At 41.5% G+C, this 19,600-nt stretch overlaps 2 protein-coding genes across 4 annotated transcripts; one reads left to right on the top strand and one right to left on the bottom strand.

Moving 5' to 3' along the window:
- Window positions 1-3,350: 3,350 nt before the first annotated feature.
- On the bottom strand, window positions 3,351-9,348 carry LOC139348414 (WD repeat-containing protein 5). The gene is made up of 14 exons (XM_070988499.1): window positions 9,172-9,348; window positions 8,226-8,335; window positions 7,918-8,026; window positions 7,730-7,803; window positions 7,413-7,502; window positions 7,093-7,182; window positions 6,884-6,967; window positions 6,744-6,799; window positions 5,630-5,676; window positions 5,387-5,462; window positions 5,100-5,133; window positions 4,824-4,898; window positions 4,640-4,727; window positions 3,351-4,457 (listed from the first exon to the last, which is right to left on the bottom strand). Exons 2-14 carry the CDS (start codon window positions 8,301-8,303, stop codon window positions 4,357-4,359), a joined length of 1,002 nt encoding a protein of 333 aa, XP_070844600.1. The 5' UTR covers window positions 8,304-8,335; window positions 9,172-9,348; the 3' UTR covers window positions 3,351-4,356.
- A 472-nt stretch (window positions 9,349-9,820) lies between these two features.
- Window positions 9,821-17,425, top strand: LOC139349107 (bromodomain-containing protein 3-like). 3 transcript variants are annotated; one of them, XM_070989615.1, is made up of 11 exons: window positions 9,821-9,986; window positions 11,080-11,404; window positions 13,594-13,731; window positions 13,817-13,952; window positions 14,632-14,735; window positions 14,848-15,147; window positions 15,241-15,369; window positions 15,464-15,661; window positions 16,014-16,129; window positions 16,220-16,494; window positions 16,602-17,425. In XM_070989615.1, the coding sequence occupies exons 2-11, from the start codon at window positions 11,210-11,212 to the stop codon at window positions 16,703-16,705; spliced, it is 1,695 nt and encodes a 564-aa protein (XP_070845716.1). In that variant the 5' UTR covers window positions 9,821-9,986; window positions 11,080-11,209; the 3' UTR covers window positions 16,706-17,425. The 3 variants fall into 3 exon arrangements, with proteins under 3 accessions (XP_070845716.1, XP_070845719.1, XP_070845718.1); XM_070989618.1 differs by having other exon boundaries at window positions 15,464-15,646; XM_070989617.1 differs by lacking the exon at window positions 9,821-9,986 and adding an exon at window positions 10,051-10,220.
- The last annotated feature ends 2,175 nt before the right edge of the window (window positions 17,426-19,600 follow it).

Genomic DNA, 19,600 nt, shown 5'->3' on the forward strand with positions numbered 1-19,600 from the left:
CTTTTCCCTTCACTTCTCATTTCATGTGAATTTCAGCACACCATTTACACCTCCACACTCAGACATCCCTCTGCTCAGTGCAGCGGGCGTTAGCTTTTTTTTTTTTGTTCCGAAACACCTCATATCTACCTGTACAGGAAGTTACAGCCGTCTACAGTATTGATGTTATTTTCAGTTTTGATCTTAAACAACAGCGATGCACAATTACCTCTGTTCCCATCCCTCCGACCTTCAGTTCTCCACGCTCATTTAACCATTTACAGTATGCATGAGAAGTGCTCGTCGTTGCAGCGGAGCCATTATTTGTTTATTTGTTTGTTACTTGGCACTTAACCTCATGACAGCGGAGTCGGGTTCTTAAACGGAGAGCTGATGTTGATGTAACTGACCCCTGAGGTGGAAGTTGGTCTGGGCCCAATAAGGAACGCCCCACTTGTTTTCCTCCTCAGAGGGACACACACATACACATACACACACACTTGCTCTCCCTGCACTTCTCTGGACAACCAAGTGTCATTCAAGTCGAGCTGAAATGTTAAATATCTCCATGTTGTGTATAAATATGCTTAATGCCCATATTCTGCCCCCCCTCCTTTTCTCTAAATGCTGCAGCTGCTGCAAAACTATGCATCAAGTGCATTTCCAAAGATTGTCCACAGAGCGGGTGCATGTCAGTATGGCTTACACAGGTCTGATACCTTTTAAAACAGGCGTTTGGTAGGTGTTGGTCTGCTTTAATGTTTTCCTGGAGTCCCACCAACCCCTCCACCCCCACTGTCCAGATATTTGAGTCTGTTTATTAACCCTCGACTAACAAACAAACAGCTATCAGCCCTCAGTTGAAAGTGTTAAATGGAAAAGTGGAACATAGCAGAGTTTAAGGTCGTGTTGAATATGGTCGTGTTCTTTCATAGGCACCTCGGCACTGTCTGGAGCTGAAAGAAAAAAAAATCCTCTGTGTTTTCATTGTGTTGTGATGAAGTCATATGGAGTCTTGAGTGTGCCACTTTCAATTGTCATTTTTTAGTGTTTAATTCTAATCAATTCATACCTTCAGTGCATTGTCACAAAATATTGATGAGATCTGTGTTTCAATTATGCATAGGAAACCTCTAAAATACATCATTAAATTAGCCAATTAATAATTTCCTACTTTTTTTCAAAGGGTTGATGAATAATTGAACTTTCAAATTGAATCATCAGGCTGATTTTTAAATAGGCTTTTATTTTTGTGATTTGCCCAACGTGACCTAGCTCACAATGAATTTGTCTCCTCCACAGTTTGTGATGGCTTTCATTTAAAGGTACAGCGAGTCGTATTTACACAACTTTTCTTATTTTCAGGTGCTTATACAATCATGAAAACATACTTATGAATATTATATTCCATTTCTGCCAATAGGTCCCCTGAGACCTACACACTGGTCCTTTAAAGCGTCACTTAAAATGAAATGCACCCATGGAGCAGCAACAGGAGCTTATATAGGCCGGTTTTTCAGTCTGTCAACATTAATTGCGATGATAAGTCTGAAAATGATTCTAGTGGCACCATCAGGACTCCATAGAGGTGTTGGCTCCAACCAAGACACCATTGCTGCAAAGACCACGTGTCAATTTTTCATCCTGATTTGGGTCCAGTTTCAGAGGAGGGACTCCACTGGGGGTTCACTTTGCAGATGTGTGTCCACCTCTGTGAAACTGATCCCCGGACGCCCAGCGATCTGTTTCCTCATGAAGAAAAGGAAAGAAAAAAAAGAAAAAGAAAAAAAGCTCTGAAATGTCACATACTGTACTTGAAGCAGGACTACAACATTTGCTTTCCAGTCAGGGAGCAGTTTGGATGAGACAGAGCGAGGGGTGTGGCGGCTGTTCGAGAGCTGTGAGCTCCCTCTGGTGGCAGAGAGGCAGCGCTGCAACATTACTTGAATTTTTCTACAAGTATTTAATCAGACAAAAAGAAGGCACTTTCTGACAGCGTTGTTGTCATCGACGTTCCTCTTGATCAGACAAAACCTCAGCGCCTGTGCTTGTTAAAACTGTAAGAAGTAGCAATAACCTCAGTTTGACTGATTGGCTCATTGTGTTGGAACTCATTGAGGAGACAGTATTGACTGCCAGTTTGAGCTCAGTTTAAAGTATTTATATCCTGGGGGGGCAAAAAAAAAAAAACTCAAAAAAAGACATTTTTCATTTTTACTGATTCATTTTTTTAGAGGAATGTTGCCGATTTTAATCAAGAAAAGCAAATTTTGACCCATGGGTGACCCATGTCCTGTTCCCTGAAGTCTGATGTCTCCTCTTAGTGCGACCGCAGGTCTTAAGCCATAAAGTGGATGATGCGCGAGCTCACTCCCCTGCAGGAAATGACCAGACAAGGATCTCCTTGACTAGATAAAGAAAGGCCGCATAGAATGATTACCTACACGAATGCTTTATAACATAAAGCTATATTTTGTTAATATGTATATGTGTATATATTTATAAATATATATCAACAGATCTGTTCCTTGAGTATTTCCAACAGTGAAAGAGGGAGACGAGTCATTCAGACCAAACTGCTCCACACTAGGTGTTCTTCAGCTAATTTAATAAAAGAATTCTGAGGACTTTTTGCATTTTTGACCATGACTTTATAAAATCAAACCTGATCAACCAGCAGAATCGCAGCAGCTCTGAAATCAAAAGAAACCAGCTTCTTCTCAGCAGTTTATGGGACCTCAAAAAAAAAAAAAAACATGAAGAGGAAAAAAATAAAACAAAGGTTGATACTTTAAACCCTCCAAAATGTATGTGTTGCTTAAGCAATTTGTATGTTCAAAGAGTGTAATCAGGAAAAGCTGAGCTTGTGACACAATCACTGCTTTCTTTGTTGCATTGACAGTAAAATGTTCAAGTGGGAAAAAAAAGAAAACAAAAACACTTGAAAAAGATCTATTTTTGTACAAAGGTAATTTTATCCCTTGCTTGTGTACTCTGTTCTTTCCCTTTTCTTCTGTGGGCCGTTGTATATGTTGTGCAAAAGCTTATTCAGCGAGGCAAGAGACAATTTTCAGATTGAAAATTCAAGGTGAGAGGAGTCGTTGGCTTTGGCACCTCAGTAACTGTGTCGCCTTTACTTTGCCATTTTCAGCCTGTCGCTGCAAGACGGGCATGTCTTCTTTCATTATATTTTTGTCTATTTTTAAGGAGATGGAATTTTGTCATCTGTTCTTTGTGGGTTGTTCTCTGATGTTCTCTATCTTTCATGGGCAGAAAAAAAGGTTATTAAAAAACTCAAAAGTGAGCTCCGCTGGTTCATTCTGTGTCGTGTTAAAGATGCACGTTCACTCACGACTCGGGCACGTGAAACATATAAAAACTGGCTTTATTAAGACGCAGGTTATAGCTGTCAAATGCAAACATATAATCCACAAAATCCAGGTTGACTACAGAGAACAGACGCTGCTGGCTTTGTGTGCAGAACTACAAGTATGAGCTACTCAAGCAGAAGGGAACAGAAAGAAACAGACAGCTAAAATAATGAAAGCGCAACACGTGTCAATGTCATATGTACAAATCTGAGAAGACAAAACTGCATTTGGTCACTTTCGTAAACTGTGGACGTTTAACAGAAGGGGGGGGTTAATCCAGCGCTCCAGTCGGAGTGCAAAATATGAGTAACATCTGGATTTTTCTATCAAACTTATCACATTTTCTTGAGGCATTCTTGACTGTTAGGGCACTTCCCAACACTTCAAATTGCAGCTTGCTGCTGTAATAATTTGCAAAGATCTCACAAAATATGTTGTTGTGGCACACAGCGCTTACTTGAGATCTGGGATTTCATACTAAGGGGAGGAAAAAAAAACACTAATAGTGGTGCCACTTGAATAAATAAGACAAATGGATTTTCTTTTTTTTAATCTAAAGCTTGACATCATTGAGACGGAGCTACGGTTACACAAATCAAAGGCAAAGGAAATCGTAGAAAGGCCAAATAACCATTACATGTACAAGAGCAGAAACGTGTTGGTCTGAAGCAGTGACGTCTGGGTTAACCGCAGTGTTATAGATACTGAAGCACCAATGAGTGGCAACACAAAAAGTCACCTACTTCAACAACAAAACCTGGCACGTGAACAGACAGATGGGGAGCGCGTCCTCTGCAGGACGGACTCTGCTGATACTGTGTGTGGCTGATGTGTCTCATTTGGTTCGCTTTGCTGAATTTCGTTACCTGAAAGCTCTCCACGTCCCGCAGGAGCTCTCTGTTAAAAAACAAGTCCTCTTTTCTTACAACGAAACGTAGAAAAAAAAAGTATTTAAAAAAAAAAAAAGGAGAAAGAAATATGAACAGCCCCAAAGATCCGGCGGGGCTTAGCAGTCGCTTTTCCATAGCTTGATGGTTTTGTCGTTTTCTAAAGCCGCGGATGCGATGATGTTCTCTGTCGGGTGGCAGGCAGTCGATATGACGACGTCTGAAAAGAGACAGGAAGGGAAATGGAAACGGTGCTGAGAACTGCATGAAAGATTCAGAAACATGTTACACCCAGAATGCAATTTATCTCCGCGCAGACACAAATATCAGCCTTAAAGAAGTGGAGAATCAATTTCCAGCGCGTTGAGACTTAAAGAGTCACATCCGGTGTGTGTGCTGCACCTGTGTGGCCCTGCAGCTTCTGCACGATCTCCTTCGTCTGCAGGTTCCAGATATAAACCATGTTGTCCTCGGAGCCCGACACGATCCACTGCAAAAGAGCAGCCGGCAGGAGTCAATCATTTCAGACGCAGGGGCAGGTCAGGCATTAAATAGCAGGTTTATTGAAACAGTAAAGAGCTCTCACCTTTCCACCGGTGACAGAGAAATTAGCAAATATGCAGTACTTCTCGTTTTTGTGGCCGGTGTACGTTTTCAAGCACTGAAACGTTGGAAAAACAGTGAAAAGTTAATTTTTGAGCATAATCATCAGCAACAAACATATCAAAGTATTTACTATTACAGAAATATTTCAAAATCCTGCAACTAACCATTAACTGCACGTGAACATGAGGCTGGTTCACGTTCACTTCCGCTTTTCTACCAGAATAACCTGCTAATGAAAAATGCTGAAGGAGCTTACCTTTCCTTTGCTGTAGTCCCACAGCTTCAGCGTGCTGAAAGGTGAACACAAACACAGCAGAGCAGCTGTTAGAAAGCGAACATCAAAACAATAACCTTGTAATCACATTCATTTCACCTCCTGTCTGTTTATATAAACCTGCAGCTGGGGGAAGCTTATTCTAGTGTTATACCACCACCTGCTGGTGAAAACCACGTAAAAAAGGAGCAGATAAACAGCATCATGACTGATTTTTAATAAAAAAGAGCTCAGCCCTCACTCTGATGCAGCTACGTAATAATACTCACTTATCCAGTGTAGCAGCCAGGATGTATTTCCCGTTCGGGGAAAACTTCACGAATGACACTGGAGGGTTGTCGTCATCTAAGATAAACAATAGCAAGAGCACCGTCAGCACACAAACAGGCCTGAACCACATCAAAAAACACCTTTTTATCCTCTACTACAATCAGTGAAAATGAGGTGAGACTCTGTCCCAAATGCAGCAGTATGATTGGCCTGAAAGCTCTGCACACTCAGGGTTATCTTACCTATGAGCGTCTTTAAACACTGCCCCGATGCGGTGTCCCAGATTCGGCTGGGAATGCCAAACAAAACAACAAAAAAAAACACAAAATCATTATATGATTCAGGGTTATTAAAATATTTCACTGTTAGGTAACAGTGAACAAACTAAAAGCACATGAACACAACGGGACTGAAGATGAGGACGAGTCTTTAGTCTTTAGATATTTACTCAACAGATACTTTGACTTCCACGGGACGTGTTCATGTTTTGGCTGCCACAGAAACAGGATTATTTAAAAAAAAAGAGAGGCGGCAGCAGTGAGAGACGGCGATGACAAATATGAAGCAGAACATTTATCTTTCCGTGGAGGAAAGACTTCCCACGGATCGAGCGCGACAGCACAACTACACACCACGAGGAGCTTTAAACCAGATGGGCTTGTTGTTGTTGTTGTTTTTTTTAAAGCTGTCATGATAACTGAACTGTGTCTGGACACACAACAGCTGTCAGAGACACGGGCAGCAGCAGGCTTATTACAGTTGTAATGCAATTTTAATGAAGTTAACAGAGTTGCGATTGCTTTTCGTGTCGTGTTAAGACGTGGCACATTTGGAAGCACATAAACCTTTACAGCAATGCTGGGCACCGTTTACACACACTGAGCAACAAAACAGCCAATCACAGACGCCGCAATACTGCATGCAACACGCAGGCTGGTCCACAGTTAGCATTGTCATTTTAGAATACTGTGTGAACACCAATGCTAATTAGCATTTCTGCACACTCTCGATGCAGCAATATAATGAAAATCTGGCATATTAAATTGCATCTGATTAAACAACGTCTCTTCATCTTGCAGGATCAGTGTGTATTATTGTGCGACATGTCTGCATACAAGTTCACACACTCTATGAAGCACCAACCGACATGTTTTTATTCAAGCCGCAATGAAAACTGAATGCTGTACAGTGACAAAGATGTTCTAAGATCTAAGAAGTTTAAGTCTTAAACTGAGTATGTTGTCTGCTAATGAGGATATTTTCCTCTGTCAGTTTTAAAAATGTGCCATTACTGAGGGCAAGGGTGCACCAGCAGGGAACAAAAAGGCGGGAATAATACAGTTTGTTCTCACTCACCAAAGGCCGTCATAGCTACTGGACACGATCAGGGAGCCGTCTCTGTTGAAATGAACCTGCAAGCGGAGACACAACATCAGCTTGCTCTGACTCTCAAATCGAGAAGATTCCTCTGACGGGGGGAATAAACACGAACTTACGGCCGAGACGGGGTCAGAATGTGCCGGCAACGTTTTCAAACATTTCCCGGTCTTCACATCCCATATCCTTACGCTCTCGTCAAACTGGAAGCAAAAGACAAACAGCAATGACTTTTTACATTTTCAAAACCGCACAGGGACGAGCTTATAATGGTCAGACATCTGTTCTCCATTTATGACTGGTTTGATGCCAAAAGCTTTGTACTCACCGATCCTGACACGATAAGGTTGGACTGGGGGTTGAAGTTGCAGCAGAAGACGTAGTTGCTGTGACCTTTTAGAGTTTTTAAGCATTTTCCCTGAATGAAAGAAAAAGGAGTTGAAATGTCACCCCCCCAAAAAACTGACCTTTCCTTCAAAGCACAACCTGTGTTAGACGACCTGCGGCTAGTTAACGCCGCAAGCCACTGCAGCTTTAATGAGGATTCAAATTTTAGAGTAGCAGAACCCACAGATATGAAAGCGAAGAGCGTGCGTGGATTTCATTTTCATCCTTCATGAATGTATAATGAGAGCGCTGCTCTCTTACCGAGCTGACGTCCCAGATCTTCAGCGTTTTGTCATCAGACGCAGACACCAGGAGGTTGGAATCAGAGGACCAGGCCACGTCAGATATGCCCTGCAGACGCACGGGAACAATTAGGACTGCAGCTGAATGCAGAGGGATTCTAACTGACACTCACATTAAAATGACACTGACATGATGCGAGGTGATTGTGCTTTCTGATCATCTTTCTCACACATGCTTCAGCTACTCCATATGAGTTTGACAAATGCAACCCAATCTTTCAAAGCAGAAAAGGCAGAAAAACAGCAGCAGTAAAGATGGGAATCTGTTCAACTCACAAGTTTGTGTCCCGATATGGTTTTCTCAAACTTGCCGTCATATGCTCCCCAGATTTTGATGAGTTTATCAGCAGCTGTAAAGATAAAATAAACATGCGTTCAGTGCTGCTAAAGTCTTTATAAATCAGGGGCCAATAATAAAGTGTACTACTAATAAAGACAAGTAAGAAAATGGAAGAAGGACTCACAGGAGCTGGCAAGCCATTCTCCGCTCGGGCTGAATTTGACAGAGGAGACGGCTTTAGTGTGGCCCGCTAACGTGAACTTCAGGCTGTAGTTTGGCTTGGCGGGTGCAGACTGTAAATGAAAACAGACCATGACATTTAACAACCTCCCCCTGCTATGCAACAAATATTTATCAAAAGTGGAATCAAAGAAAAACAGAAATGTCCCAAAATCCCACTTATGCATATTTCCCATGCCTGAATACAATTACCACAACTAATCCCACAACTAAAGTTACAAGAGAATGAGCAAAGGTAGATGAACTCCAAACCTTGCTTTGACTGGAAGATGCTGACGGTACAACTGGAGGTTTTGTGTCAGTCTCTGGTTTCTTATCTTCTGTTGCCATGGTGAAGGAACGAGCATCTGCTGTGAACGATCCTAACAAAGACGACACAGATGCTGAGGTGAGTTAGCTATCAAATCCTTTATGAGCTAGAAAGTGCTTACACTGTTAGATGTAAAAAATTAAAAGGGGACAGCCATGCCCCAGTGGCACCAGACATCATATAATTAAAGTAATTGTTTATACTATATAGCCTGATTTCATTGGCTCACATTTATGCTAGCTAGCCGTGTACACTATGGCATATTTCTGAAAAGTCGTAGCTCTGTAACCATTGGGAATGACACTGTAATTATCAGTAATTGCTGTCATTAAATCACTGGCACAGGTTGGAGTTTTTCCCTCGTGTTTAGCTGTTAAAAAGACACGCAGTGAGCGATTTCTTTCCCCTCCAACTATAAATTTAACGTAAGCTAGCGTTAATTTATTTCAGCTAGCATGTAGCTAGCAGACGTTAACTGGCTTCGTTGAGGTTAAAATGACTAAACAGGAGCATTTCATACGGTCAGCTACGGTTCTAAGAGTAGATGCTATAATTACAAATACGCCACGTTTTTGTTTTGATTAAATACAATAGATATTAACAGAGGAAATATCAAACAAAGGGCCTTCGCTGAGGAGTCCACCTCTGACAGAAATATTAGCGTACTGTTGATATTTATTCCAACATTAAAGATTTGAAGCCGGACAGAAAAAGATAAAAACAAAAATTCTCAATCTCAAAGCCACTGGTTTTAAACGTAAACTAATGGCAGGCTGATCACGGAGCCGTCTGCTTTAAAAGCATTGATGCTGTTGACAAATTGGCTGAGCTGCCACGGAGGGGGCCTCCATTCAAACAATGAGGAATCAGTCAAAAGCCGATACTCACGGGGATTTAATGCGGCTTCACGATCAGATTCTTGCTTCTCGTCAAGACTGGAAAGAAAAATGTACGTATATTTATTCAGACACTCATGGAGTACGCATAAATCAAGTAGCTTGCTCCTGGATGTTTGCCTGCGAGGAGACGCGGGGAATGTGGTGCGGTGGTGCCTCTGTGCGCACGCGCGCTACCCTCAGCGGTAACGGAAACTAATGAGGGACAATAAGCGTCAAAGGCAAATATACTTACTTTGTAGTATGTTTCTGTCTGTTTCTGATGTTTAGTTGTGGTTTTCCGGCATAGACAGCTGAGAATTACACTGGGAAGTAATTTATTACGGCATTTTTGTTTGTATATATATATATATATATATATATATATATATATATATATATATATATATATATATATATATATATATATATATATATATATATATATATATATATATATATATATATATATATATATATGGAGAGAGACAGATGAAATATGAAATTAAATTATGTTCCCATTCTTAATGTCGATAGGAACTATGTTTTATGTCGGTAAGACCCTTTACACTCCAACACAGCGGGTGGCAGTGTCCACACGTACAAAATACAGCCGCTTTACAATTCGCTTATGAGACAGACGAGGAAGCAGAGCGAACTCTGTGCATGAGGTTTGCTACAGCCAGAAAATTGTTGGATTCATAGTTGTTCTAACGGTGCTCTCTGGAGTTCAACAGACTGTGGCTGGGTTTCTGTGCAAGGTGTAACCGCCTCTGAAGCTGAGTAGCTCCTGAAAGCGCATCCCAACGTGCCTTCTTAAGAAAACTAGTTCGTAAAAACTTCAGTCGCTCAACCCGTAGCTATATATATGTGTGTATTTGTGCTCTTTCATGTTTAGCCGTGAGTTTCCCGTCATCCCCTGCGAAACTAACATAGTTTTGTTGCTTTTCCGTGAAGATAACGGCTAACGTTAGCTGTCAAGTAGCTTCGTTAAGGCTTTGTGCTGAAACTTCATAACAAAAGCAGGACTTTCTGGCTTGGCCTGTGTATGCTAAAACCCAAGTAAGTTAGGCAGTATGAAACTTAGTTATACTAACGATTATAACTTAATTTGTAGTAATGGCGACATAGTTTATCAGTTGAGGGTACTGGTGGAGTAGTCAGCCTTTGCTAGCTAGCTATGGAAAGTCACATTAAAGCTCATAGAACAAAGGAGTTAGTGTTCCACATTAGCCCCAATATTGGCTCAGTCTGTTGGCTTTCTCTGTAGCACGCCTGGGGCGTCATTTGGTGTAACTTTTTAATAAAACTTCAAAGCACATATTTGCTATCTGTCCAGCGTTTAAAGTTAGCTTTTATGTAACTTCGATGTGTCGTCAGTGAAGCGATTGAAGCCATAGGTTTACTTACAGCTGTGAACTCCACTGCAGATGACCTGTGAACACTGTCTCTGTCCAAATCTTACAAGCCACGTGTCGCCAGTAAAATATGTGTCTTGATAGCCTTTAGTTACGTTTCGTTGTTATTTATCTTGTAAAGTGACAACAAAACACCCCAGAATTATTATTAATATCAGTATAATAACAGTATGCTAATGTTAGCCTCGCTCTCCATTCCACTATTTTTCTATCCACTGTGTAGTGAATATTTCACTCACCACTGAGACAGACACCCCTTGGTTTTTCCAAAAAAGTGTACAGAAACACTGTAGCTGGAAGCATAGACAGATTTATTCATGAGCTGTTCATAAACATCTCGTCAATGATGTGTCATGGTACATGCCAAGGTATACTCTGACAGCTTATCTTAGTGTAGAGTCTGTTTTGTTTTTGTCTGTTTATTTTGTGCATCTTATATTTCTGGATCATCGTGATCTCTGACCGACCACGCTGTCGTAACTCTGCTGTCTCTGTGTTGACAGATCACATTGTCTGGTATGAAAGCTATGAATGAGGTGGGCTGCTGTTCCCTGAGAGCCTTTGATGAGCGGACACCCGAAAGCTACAGAGTGACCAGAAGATAACAGAAACCAACAGATTATTATCATCATCATGTTAGCAGACACAAACCCAGACCCTCCAAGGCTTGCAAATCCCCCGCCTCCTGAGGTGACCAACCCGAACAAGCCAGGCCGAAGGACCAACCAGCTGCGGTACATGCAGAATGTAGTGATCAAATCCCTGTGGCGACACCAGTTCTCCTGGCCTTTCTATCAGCCGGTTGATGCAGTCAGTCTTGGACTATCAGTGAGTAGTTTGCAAAGGTCGAGAATGTTCTGAAAACTTGTGAAGATGCTTCCAGTCCAGCCTTTATCACAACACCTTGCAGCATGTAGTGCTTTTTATTCATTTTTGAATTATTAAATGAGTTATTTATGAACTCAAAAACAAGTAAATATATGTATTTTTAATGACAAGTAGGCAGTTTTGCTAACATCAAGTACTGATTAGCAGTTTCTAATGTAGGTGACCACCAAACATAAAATAGAAAATAAAATAAACACATCCATAGTGGCTTTGGAAAGCTGTAAATGTATTATAATGTAGTAGTTCACTAACTCCAGTGGTGATAAACTCCCTGTTAAAGGAACTTGTATATTTGTTACCAAATACAGAAAATTAAAGTGGTGTATAGGCTTTGGACCCCTAAACAAAGTGAATTTTATCCTCACACCAACCCTCACTGTGTAACTGTCCATGGTTAGTCTAAAATGTCTTATCAGTGTTTGTCTTGCTTTGTGGGTAAATGTCCTCTGTTCTCTTTTCTTTCACTGAAGTAAAACTTCTTCTAAATCCTTAAATTTCCTCTGTTTTTGTTGTTCTTTCACTGCAGCTGTTGATGTTGGTGTCCTTGTTTTGCTCATCACTGTTTTTTGTTTCACTCTTGGTGTTGGTTGCCTCCTGCTTCTCGCGCACACCCCTCTCAAACAACACAGCACAGTGCAGAGGCACTGGAATGTGGTGTCACACTTAGCCTCAGTATCATCCAATATTTACATCTTAAACCACACAGGAATCAGAACAAATACATCTAGAATTTGCTAAAATAGCCTTGATTCCATATCACTGCAATATTATTATCACAAATGTCTCTATATGCCAGGCAGTTCTTTATTAATGACTTAATGATTTAAAGTAGCTTCAAATTAGAAGCTTTAGTTCTGGAATTTAACTAATTGATTGATTTAATAGGGGCTTTTTCTTTGATAGTCCCTGCTGTAGTTCTTAATTAGTCCCCAGTTAAAATGGTGGATTATCCAGACAAAGTGAGACGATGTTTTGAAATGAGATGTTGAAGTATAATTTGAAACAAAAAAAACATTCACCTCTGCTCCCAAACTGTCTGACTAATGAAAGAATAATTGCAGTCTAGTACAACTCTGGGTGTTATTTATATAGTTTTGGAACATCATTTGTATCAGTTATTATAACATTGTACTCCCTAAAATAATTGCTGAGATCTGGGAACATGGTGCAACAGGCTAACAACGAGTGGTCAGAGGTACGGACAGGTTGTAAACAAGCATTTTAGGCAAATTATCAGAAACTTTTTGTATAGTTGTAAAACTGAAATGCTGATAATAAACCCTCGGTTTACAGGAATACTGTGCACACACCAACAAACATTTCAGTCGAAATTCAACCGTTTGCTTTTGTTTTAGCCTTAAGCTCCAAATCTAAGTTTGGCTAAGTGGAGGAGTAGTTTAAAAGCTGTCTGATTGTTTAAGTGCTGGGGTTTCTTGCTCTGTCTGACTTCATTTTGAAGAATGTGGCCATTTCCCCATATCTAAACACATTAACATGGTAAGTATCATGTTTTTATGACAATAAGAATTATGGCCAAAACTATCAAGATCCAAATTGTAATAAACTGGAATGAGAAACCTTTAAAGGTCTGGTGTGTTTACCTGAGATCACATGATTACTTGTACCCAGAATCCGTCTCATCGGGCTTCAGGTTATGTGCTTATGGCCAAACCATAGTGGTTTGGACCAATCAGCGTCCTGTGAAGAAGCTCTGGCAGCTACAGGTTTAGGTATGACAGCAGCAAGAGAGGCGAGCGTTTATTTGAACACAGCAATGGCAGCTCTAAAAGAGGTTTGCATGGATGCTGCTTTACCATCAGTTATATCAGACCTGGAGAGTCGCTTCATTAAAAGGCGAACAAAGAACGTTAGGAGTTTGGGCCATCTAGTAGTGAGGTTGCAGAGCTCCCTCTGTTGATATAAAGGGCTCATTCTAAGGTAAGATAAACATTTTCAGGTTATTATACACTAGTGAAAACATAATTAGGAAGATTGTTTCTAATGTCTGCCATTAGAGCCCCCTAAATCCTACACACTGGACATTTAAGTGTGGAAATGCAGGAATTGTGCAAAACCTTTCCTCATCAGTCAGATCCACTCATCTGACACGCTGACTTTTGTCTTATCAGGATTATCATACCATAATAACATCTCCCATGGACTTGGGAACCATCAAGAAACGACTTGAGAACAACTACTATTGGAGTGCGAGTGAATGCATGCAAGACTTCAACACCATGTTCACCAACTGCTACATATATAACAAGGTGAGGAGCTCCGTGATTGGACATGCAGCACGCTGGTTCGCCTCACAGACACCTGAACCCTCACTGCTGTCCCTCTGTCCTCTAGCCTACAGACGACATCGTGCTGATGGCCCTCGCCTTGGAAAAGATTTTCTTGCAAAAAGTTGCCCAGATGCCGCAGAACGAAGTAGAGGTTTTTCCTCATGCGGCCAAAGGGAAGGGCAAAAAAAGTAGCGCTCCAGGTAATGAACTCTGAGCAGATGCTTCAGGCGACCTCACGTGTTCCTCACAGCACATAATCGTCGAGATAACGAAGGGGAATGCTGTCAGACCAGTCTGTGTGGTTTTCAGAGTGTACGCTGTCTGCGCCTGTGTAACGAAAGGTCAAATGGTTAAATTAAGAGCTCCCTTTAAATATATATGATCTCCCCTAATTTTGCTTCCAGCGTTTACAGGCGGTGAAACGTTGTGAATGTCGTTGCAGTCGTTTATCTCAGTGCATATTTCACCCTGTATGAACATCAGCGTCACCCTTAAGCCTCAGCCAGCAGCAGTGATTAAGTGCATCAGTAGCTCCCTGCCACTCCTCTTTTTTCTCTCGTTTTGAAATGACAGCGCTCAGTGCTGCAAGCCAGATACATTCTCTCCTATTGGTCCTCTAGTAAGGTTTCACTGTGCAGTCACTGAATTCAGGTTTCTTCTTAGGTGTGTTATTGTCATTCCAGCTAAATTAGAATCCATTAGAAATGTATGTGGTTGTTTCTCTAATGTTTATGTGCACATGTTGGAGTGGACCCTTGCTCAGAATCACTGTCACTAAGAAAGTCTGCTCATTGTACACAAACAGAAAAGCATGAAGAAAAACTGTGGGTTTCTATTCATCTAAAAAAAATCTGTGTATTTTGTGCTTTTCTTGTACAGGTGGGCAGAATGGAACAGTGGCCACATCTTTGGCTACATGTCAGCCCAGCTTCAGCCACACACCCTCCGGCTCATCGTCAGTGCCCACACAGTTTTCCCCAAAGGTGAGTCACCATTTGTGTCTTTGACCCTCCACCGTATCATTTTAAAATTGCAGAGCATGAGGAGATTTTTTATCTTGTTGTGGTGTTTTTTTTTTTTTTTTTGCCAATGAAGAATACAGGCCTGAAGCAGAAGGCCAGCGCCTGTTTTAGCGATTTATCGGAAAGCAAGAGGAGACGTGGAAACTCGGGCCAAGTCATCAGTCCCCCCAGGAAGGAGTTGCTACAACAAGAAAGTGAGCAAGGCAGACTGAGCGAACAGCTCAGATACTGCAGTGATATCCTGAAGGAAATGCTGTCTAAGAAACACGCAGCCTACGCCTGGCCGTTCTACAAGCCCGTCGACGCCGAGGCTCTGCAGCTGCATGATTACCATGACATCATCAAGTTCCCCATGGATCTCAGCACTGTCAAAGTATAAACTGTGATTTTACACAGACAAATGCATTTTCTCTGTGGTTGTTCATTTTTTGTGATTGATGTTGTCTTTGATAACTTTCATCTCCAGAAAAAGATGGATGGCAGAGAGTACCTGGATGCACAAGGCTTCGCTGCAGACGTGAGGTTGATTTTTTCCAACTGCTACAAATACAACCCTCCGCATCTTGATGTCGTCGCCCAGGCCAGAAAACTTCAGGTGCGTTTTGAATCGTTACACTTAGTAAATAAAGAATTTAAAACGGGCTCCAGTTTCTATTTCATTCCTTCATTATTGCACATCCTTGCTTTAGAGCGTGTTCGAGAAGAGGTTTGCAAAGATGCCCGAAGAGCCAGTGGAGCTGAATTCACCGATGAGTGCCGTGTCTGCTCAGAGTGCAGGTTTCAGTGGGATGAGTGTCAACAGCTCCCCTAACTTGGACAAATCGGACTTTGCAGAGGAGCACACCACCCGGCTCGCTGAGTTGCACGAACAGGTGGGTGCAGAACAGGTGCGTTTCTCCACAGATCTCTTTGTCTGCTAACCCAAACCTGTTTCTTAAACAGCTTTGGCCTTTCCTGATGGATCCAGTGACTACATTTACATGCACAAAATATTCTGTTTTTTGCCTTTATTTTTTTTAAAAAGACATTGTTTCTACGAAGCTCTTTACAAAGCCAATGAAAATGAATATTCCTACACTAATATTCCCATTCAAATGTAGCCATGATACCACCTTCTTGAAAAGGTTGGCAATGCAATATTTGCACATATCTAAAATCCTGTTGACATCCAAGTCATGATGTTTAAAAGTAGGTGTGTGCGGAACCACATTAGTCCAATTCTGTTGACACTCTACCCAGCTTAACGCTGTTCATGAGCAGCTCACTGCCCTCTCTGATGTCCCGGTGATGAGACCAATGACAAAAGAGAAGGACGACAGCAGGCCAAATAAAGGAAGCACAAACTCCTGCTCCAGGTAGGATGTTTTCCATCACTGAAGCACTCCTATTTTTGTAGTTTGTACCTTCCACAGAGAGGACTTTGACTCCTCTGCCTTGTATTTCAGGCAGCTGTGGAAGCGAAGCAAAGCCTGGGATTCCGATGATGAATCCCTGGCGATGACGTATGATGAGAAGCACCAGCTGAGCCTGGACATAAACCGGTTGCCTGGCATGAAGCTGGGCCGCGTGGTGCACATCATTCAAACATTAGAGCCCTCAGTGTGCGACACCAACCCAGACGAGATCGAGATCGACTTCGAGATCCTGAAGCCGTCCACTCTGCGTGAGCTGGAGCAATACGTGAAGTCCTGTCTGCATAAGAAGTTTAGGAAATTTCAGAGTAAGTTTGAAGCCTTGATGCCATCTTGTTTGAATTATTCGATGTGAAATGTCATCAGCGTCTGCAGCATTTCATCTCTAACAGCGCTTCCTTGACCCTCCCTCCAGAGAAAAGCGGTCGAGCTGTGTCTCATCATGCCGGCTGCAGCAGCTCCTCAGATTCTGCCACCAGCAGCTCCAGTGACTCCAGTTCAGAAAACAGCGACTCGTGACGACTGTAATGTTTTTATTTATTTCTTCCTTTGTTTCCCGTTCACCGTTAAACTTTGCTTATTTTTGTATTCGATATGTGTTCAGTATCTGGAAAACTAAACCTGCCACACAGCGTCTTCGTATTCACCGCAGCTTCTCTCACTTTGTTTCTTTATTACCGGCAATATCCGTCACTGGCTTTTCTTATCAGACGCTATAAATTCACAACATAGCGAGATGTCACGCTGCCGGGGCTCGGCACATTTCATAACATTGGAGTTCCAACCAATATCCTGTCTGTCATTCATTTTGTCCACACTGTCTAAGTACAGCACGGGCCTTTTCTAAATACATCACAGAAGTGCAGTTTTTTAAATACATTCTTTGTAACACCCAGTTGTTGCACTAGACAGCTCTCAACAGCAGCTGTTTAAGTTGTGAGTGGGGCCATTTAGCAATGATTATGTCTATACTTTTAGTATTTTTTTATACTAGAAAGTAGAGAGAGACAAGCTAGAAGACTAACCAGAGAATGTTTCCAGGTAAGCAAAGGTACACAGCTTCCCTCACATTTCAGTTTTTACATGTGTCAGAAGGATTTGTCTGTTCAACTTGTGGAAGAAAAAGTGTTTCATATTCAGAAATCTTAACCAGAAACAGAGATTAATAAAATAACCCAAAGAGCCTGCAGATGTGCGGAAACCTGGACACAGGGGTTTGGAGCAAGTTAATCATTTCAGTGATGTGATATGTGTGTGACACACACGTACACACAGTGAGCTGCAGCATGGTGATATGGCCAGCCTTCAGTCTGCCGCTGTGTCCAGGCTGTTTTGGTTCTGCTGCCTGAGATACAAGCCATAACAACACAGAAATCAACCCAGTTAAATCATATCATCATCAGAACTTTGGTTATATTGTTTGGAGTTCCTACACTGCAGTAAGTTGTGTTTCATGTATACATTTATTATTGTATTTAAAGTTATATAATATATATTAAAATGTATTTTTATATCAGAAAAAAAATTAGTGATGTTTTTTGTTCCTAATAACTGCGTTCAGGCCAGATCGGATGGAAAACCTTCCACTTAGCACATATAAGTAAATAAACATTTAATACATGGTTTCTGTCACACTCTAATGGACTGTGGTTATCATCAGATATTAGCTCTGTAGTTGTCAACAACTTGGACTCCTGCTGTGGTTTGCTGGCAGTGTTGCCTGTTGCAGTGATGTAGCGTCTTAATTGGGTTTTCCCTCTCCATCCAGGCTTCTTAAGCTTGTGGAACAGAAAACAACTTGCACACTTGAAACTTGAATTCAGTAATTAATCAAAGTGAGCATCATGTCCGCTGTTATTTATGTCACCCACAGTTTAGTTTCCAAGTAATGCAGCGCAGACCTTTCAAATCAGCTACTGTGCAATATTAATGTGCCTAATGAATTTCCTAACTCACTTTTCAAGACTCAACAATTAATTATTACCTAAAGTTTTTTTTTTTATTCATATGCACATGAAAACAACCCGTCAAAGTTGTGTTCAAATTCTAAAATTCCTTGAAAGAACAGCCCAAACAGCAGGAACGTAATTTCAAGTATATGAACCGTCTGCTAAACTGGGGTGAGTCCGATCAGGGGAGAAATATTTTTGGTTAATTGAAGTAAAATCACAGATGTGGCCTTGTTTTCATTTGGAAAAATACCCTTAACGTTGTGCTATTTACTAAACCGAATGCAACGCAGTGAAAGAAAACCCTCTGTCCTGAAACATTTACGTCACTTTCAGCCGGCCTGCCAACTGCTCTGCACAAACTGGCACACGCTCAAAGCTGACCAGTTCAAACAGCTGGTGCCTCCACCCGCTTACGCTCCATCACATCTCAGTGCTTAATTTCTTTCAACATGGGCTGGAAGTGCTGGAGACGTGTAGTCAGGGCTGTTTGTGTGAGAGGACTGAGGTACTGAGGAACTGGATACTATTGGCAGAGAGAAGCGTGCACAAGCTGCAGCTTAACACTGCTTGCAGTTCAGTAAATGACCAGCAGATGGCCACCACGCACTATCCTTAGCCTTATTGAGCGTACTTTTCAAGGTTTCACTGTTATAGTTAAGAAAATACTGCCCTTGGAATGAGTATAGCCTTTCCCTTTATCATTATTTTGTCTATTTAGTCTGTAACCTCATAAAATGAATGCAGCTTTAAGTAATTTTCAATAAGAAAAACAACTGAAAACTAATAATACTAATAAAGAAATATGATGCATTCTCAATGCATTCTAAAGATCCTTGTTATGGAAAAGTATAAAAGGATACATAAGCTCCAACATCGATACTGGCAGAAAAAAAGAAACAAAAGGAGGCCCCAAATGCATGGAGTCATTCATCATTTACACTTTTTTTCCTCCCAGTCCAGCTTGCTGTCTTTGCACTGTGCATGTTGCAGGCAGACGTGCACTTTTTGACCCGCATTCCCATCATGCCACATTGAGCATGCCACTCGGCACCAAGCAGCACCCTTGGGGCATGATTGATCAATGGCAGAACTTCAATGACAGCCAGTCATTTCTGCCACTTCTGGCCATCACTCACAACGCATGAATCCAACGTTAAAAAGGCCACACACGTGCAACTCTCCAGATACGTCACATAAGACTGTGTTTGCTTTGATTAATGGATCTCTGGTTTTCATTTTCTTTTTTCGCCACCTTGTAGAAGAACACTCGGGGGGGAAGGAGAGACTCAATGAACGTGGCCTCACAACGTCAATTCGAATCGAGGTGTGCAGGATGAACTGCACATGTATGCACTTCTGTTCAGGAAACGATTTATGCTAATGTGACATATATCCGGAATCTTAATTGCAAATTAGCTAATACTGTTCCTGATAAAGTGAGACCCTCTTTTTTAATATACTC

This window comes from Chaetodon trifascialis, chromosome 20 (genome assembly GCF_039877785.1).
Source record: "Chaetodon trifascialis isolate fChaTrf1 chromosome 20, fChaTrf1.hap1, whole genome shotgun sequence".
In the NCBI taxonomy this organism is placed as follows: Eukaryota; Metazoa; Chordata; class Actinopteri; order Chaetodontiformes; family Chaetodontidae; genus Chaetodon; species Chaetodon trifascialis.

What these genes read in the sequence shown, in the direction of transcription:
- LOC139349107 (XM_070989615.1), top strand. Translation starts at nt 11,210, where the DNA reads ATGTTAGCAGACACAAACCCAGACCCTCCAAGGCTTGCAAATCCCCCG. An exon ending in CAGTCAGTCTTGGACTATCA is followed by an intron (nt 11,405 to 13,593) that starts GTGAGTAGTTTG and finishes TTGTCTTATCAG; the next exon opens with GATTATCATACCATAATAAC. An exon ending in ACTGCTACATATATAACAAG is followed by an intron (nt 13,732 to 13,816) that starts GTGAGGAGCTCC and finishes TCTGTCCTCTAG; the next exon opens with CCTACAGACGACATCGTGCT.
- LOC139348414 (XM_070988499.1), bottom strand. Translation starts at nt 8,303, where the DNA reads ATGGCAACAGAAGATAAGAAACCAGAGACTGACACAAAACCTCCAGTT. An exon ending in CCATATCGGGACACAAACTT is followed by an intron (nt 7,503 to 7,729) that starts GTGAGTTGAACA and finishes GTGCGTCTGCAG; the next exon opens with GGCATATCTGACGTGGCCTG. An exon ending in GTGTTTAAAGACGCTCATAG is followed by an intron (nt 5,463 to 5,629) that starts GTAAGATAACCC and finishes TGTTTATCTTAG; the next exon opens with ATGACGACAACCCTCCAGTG.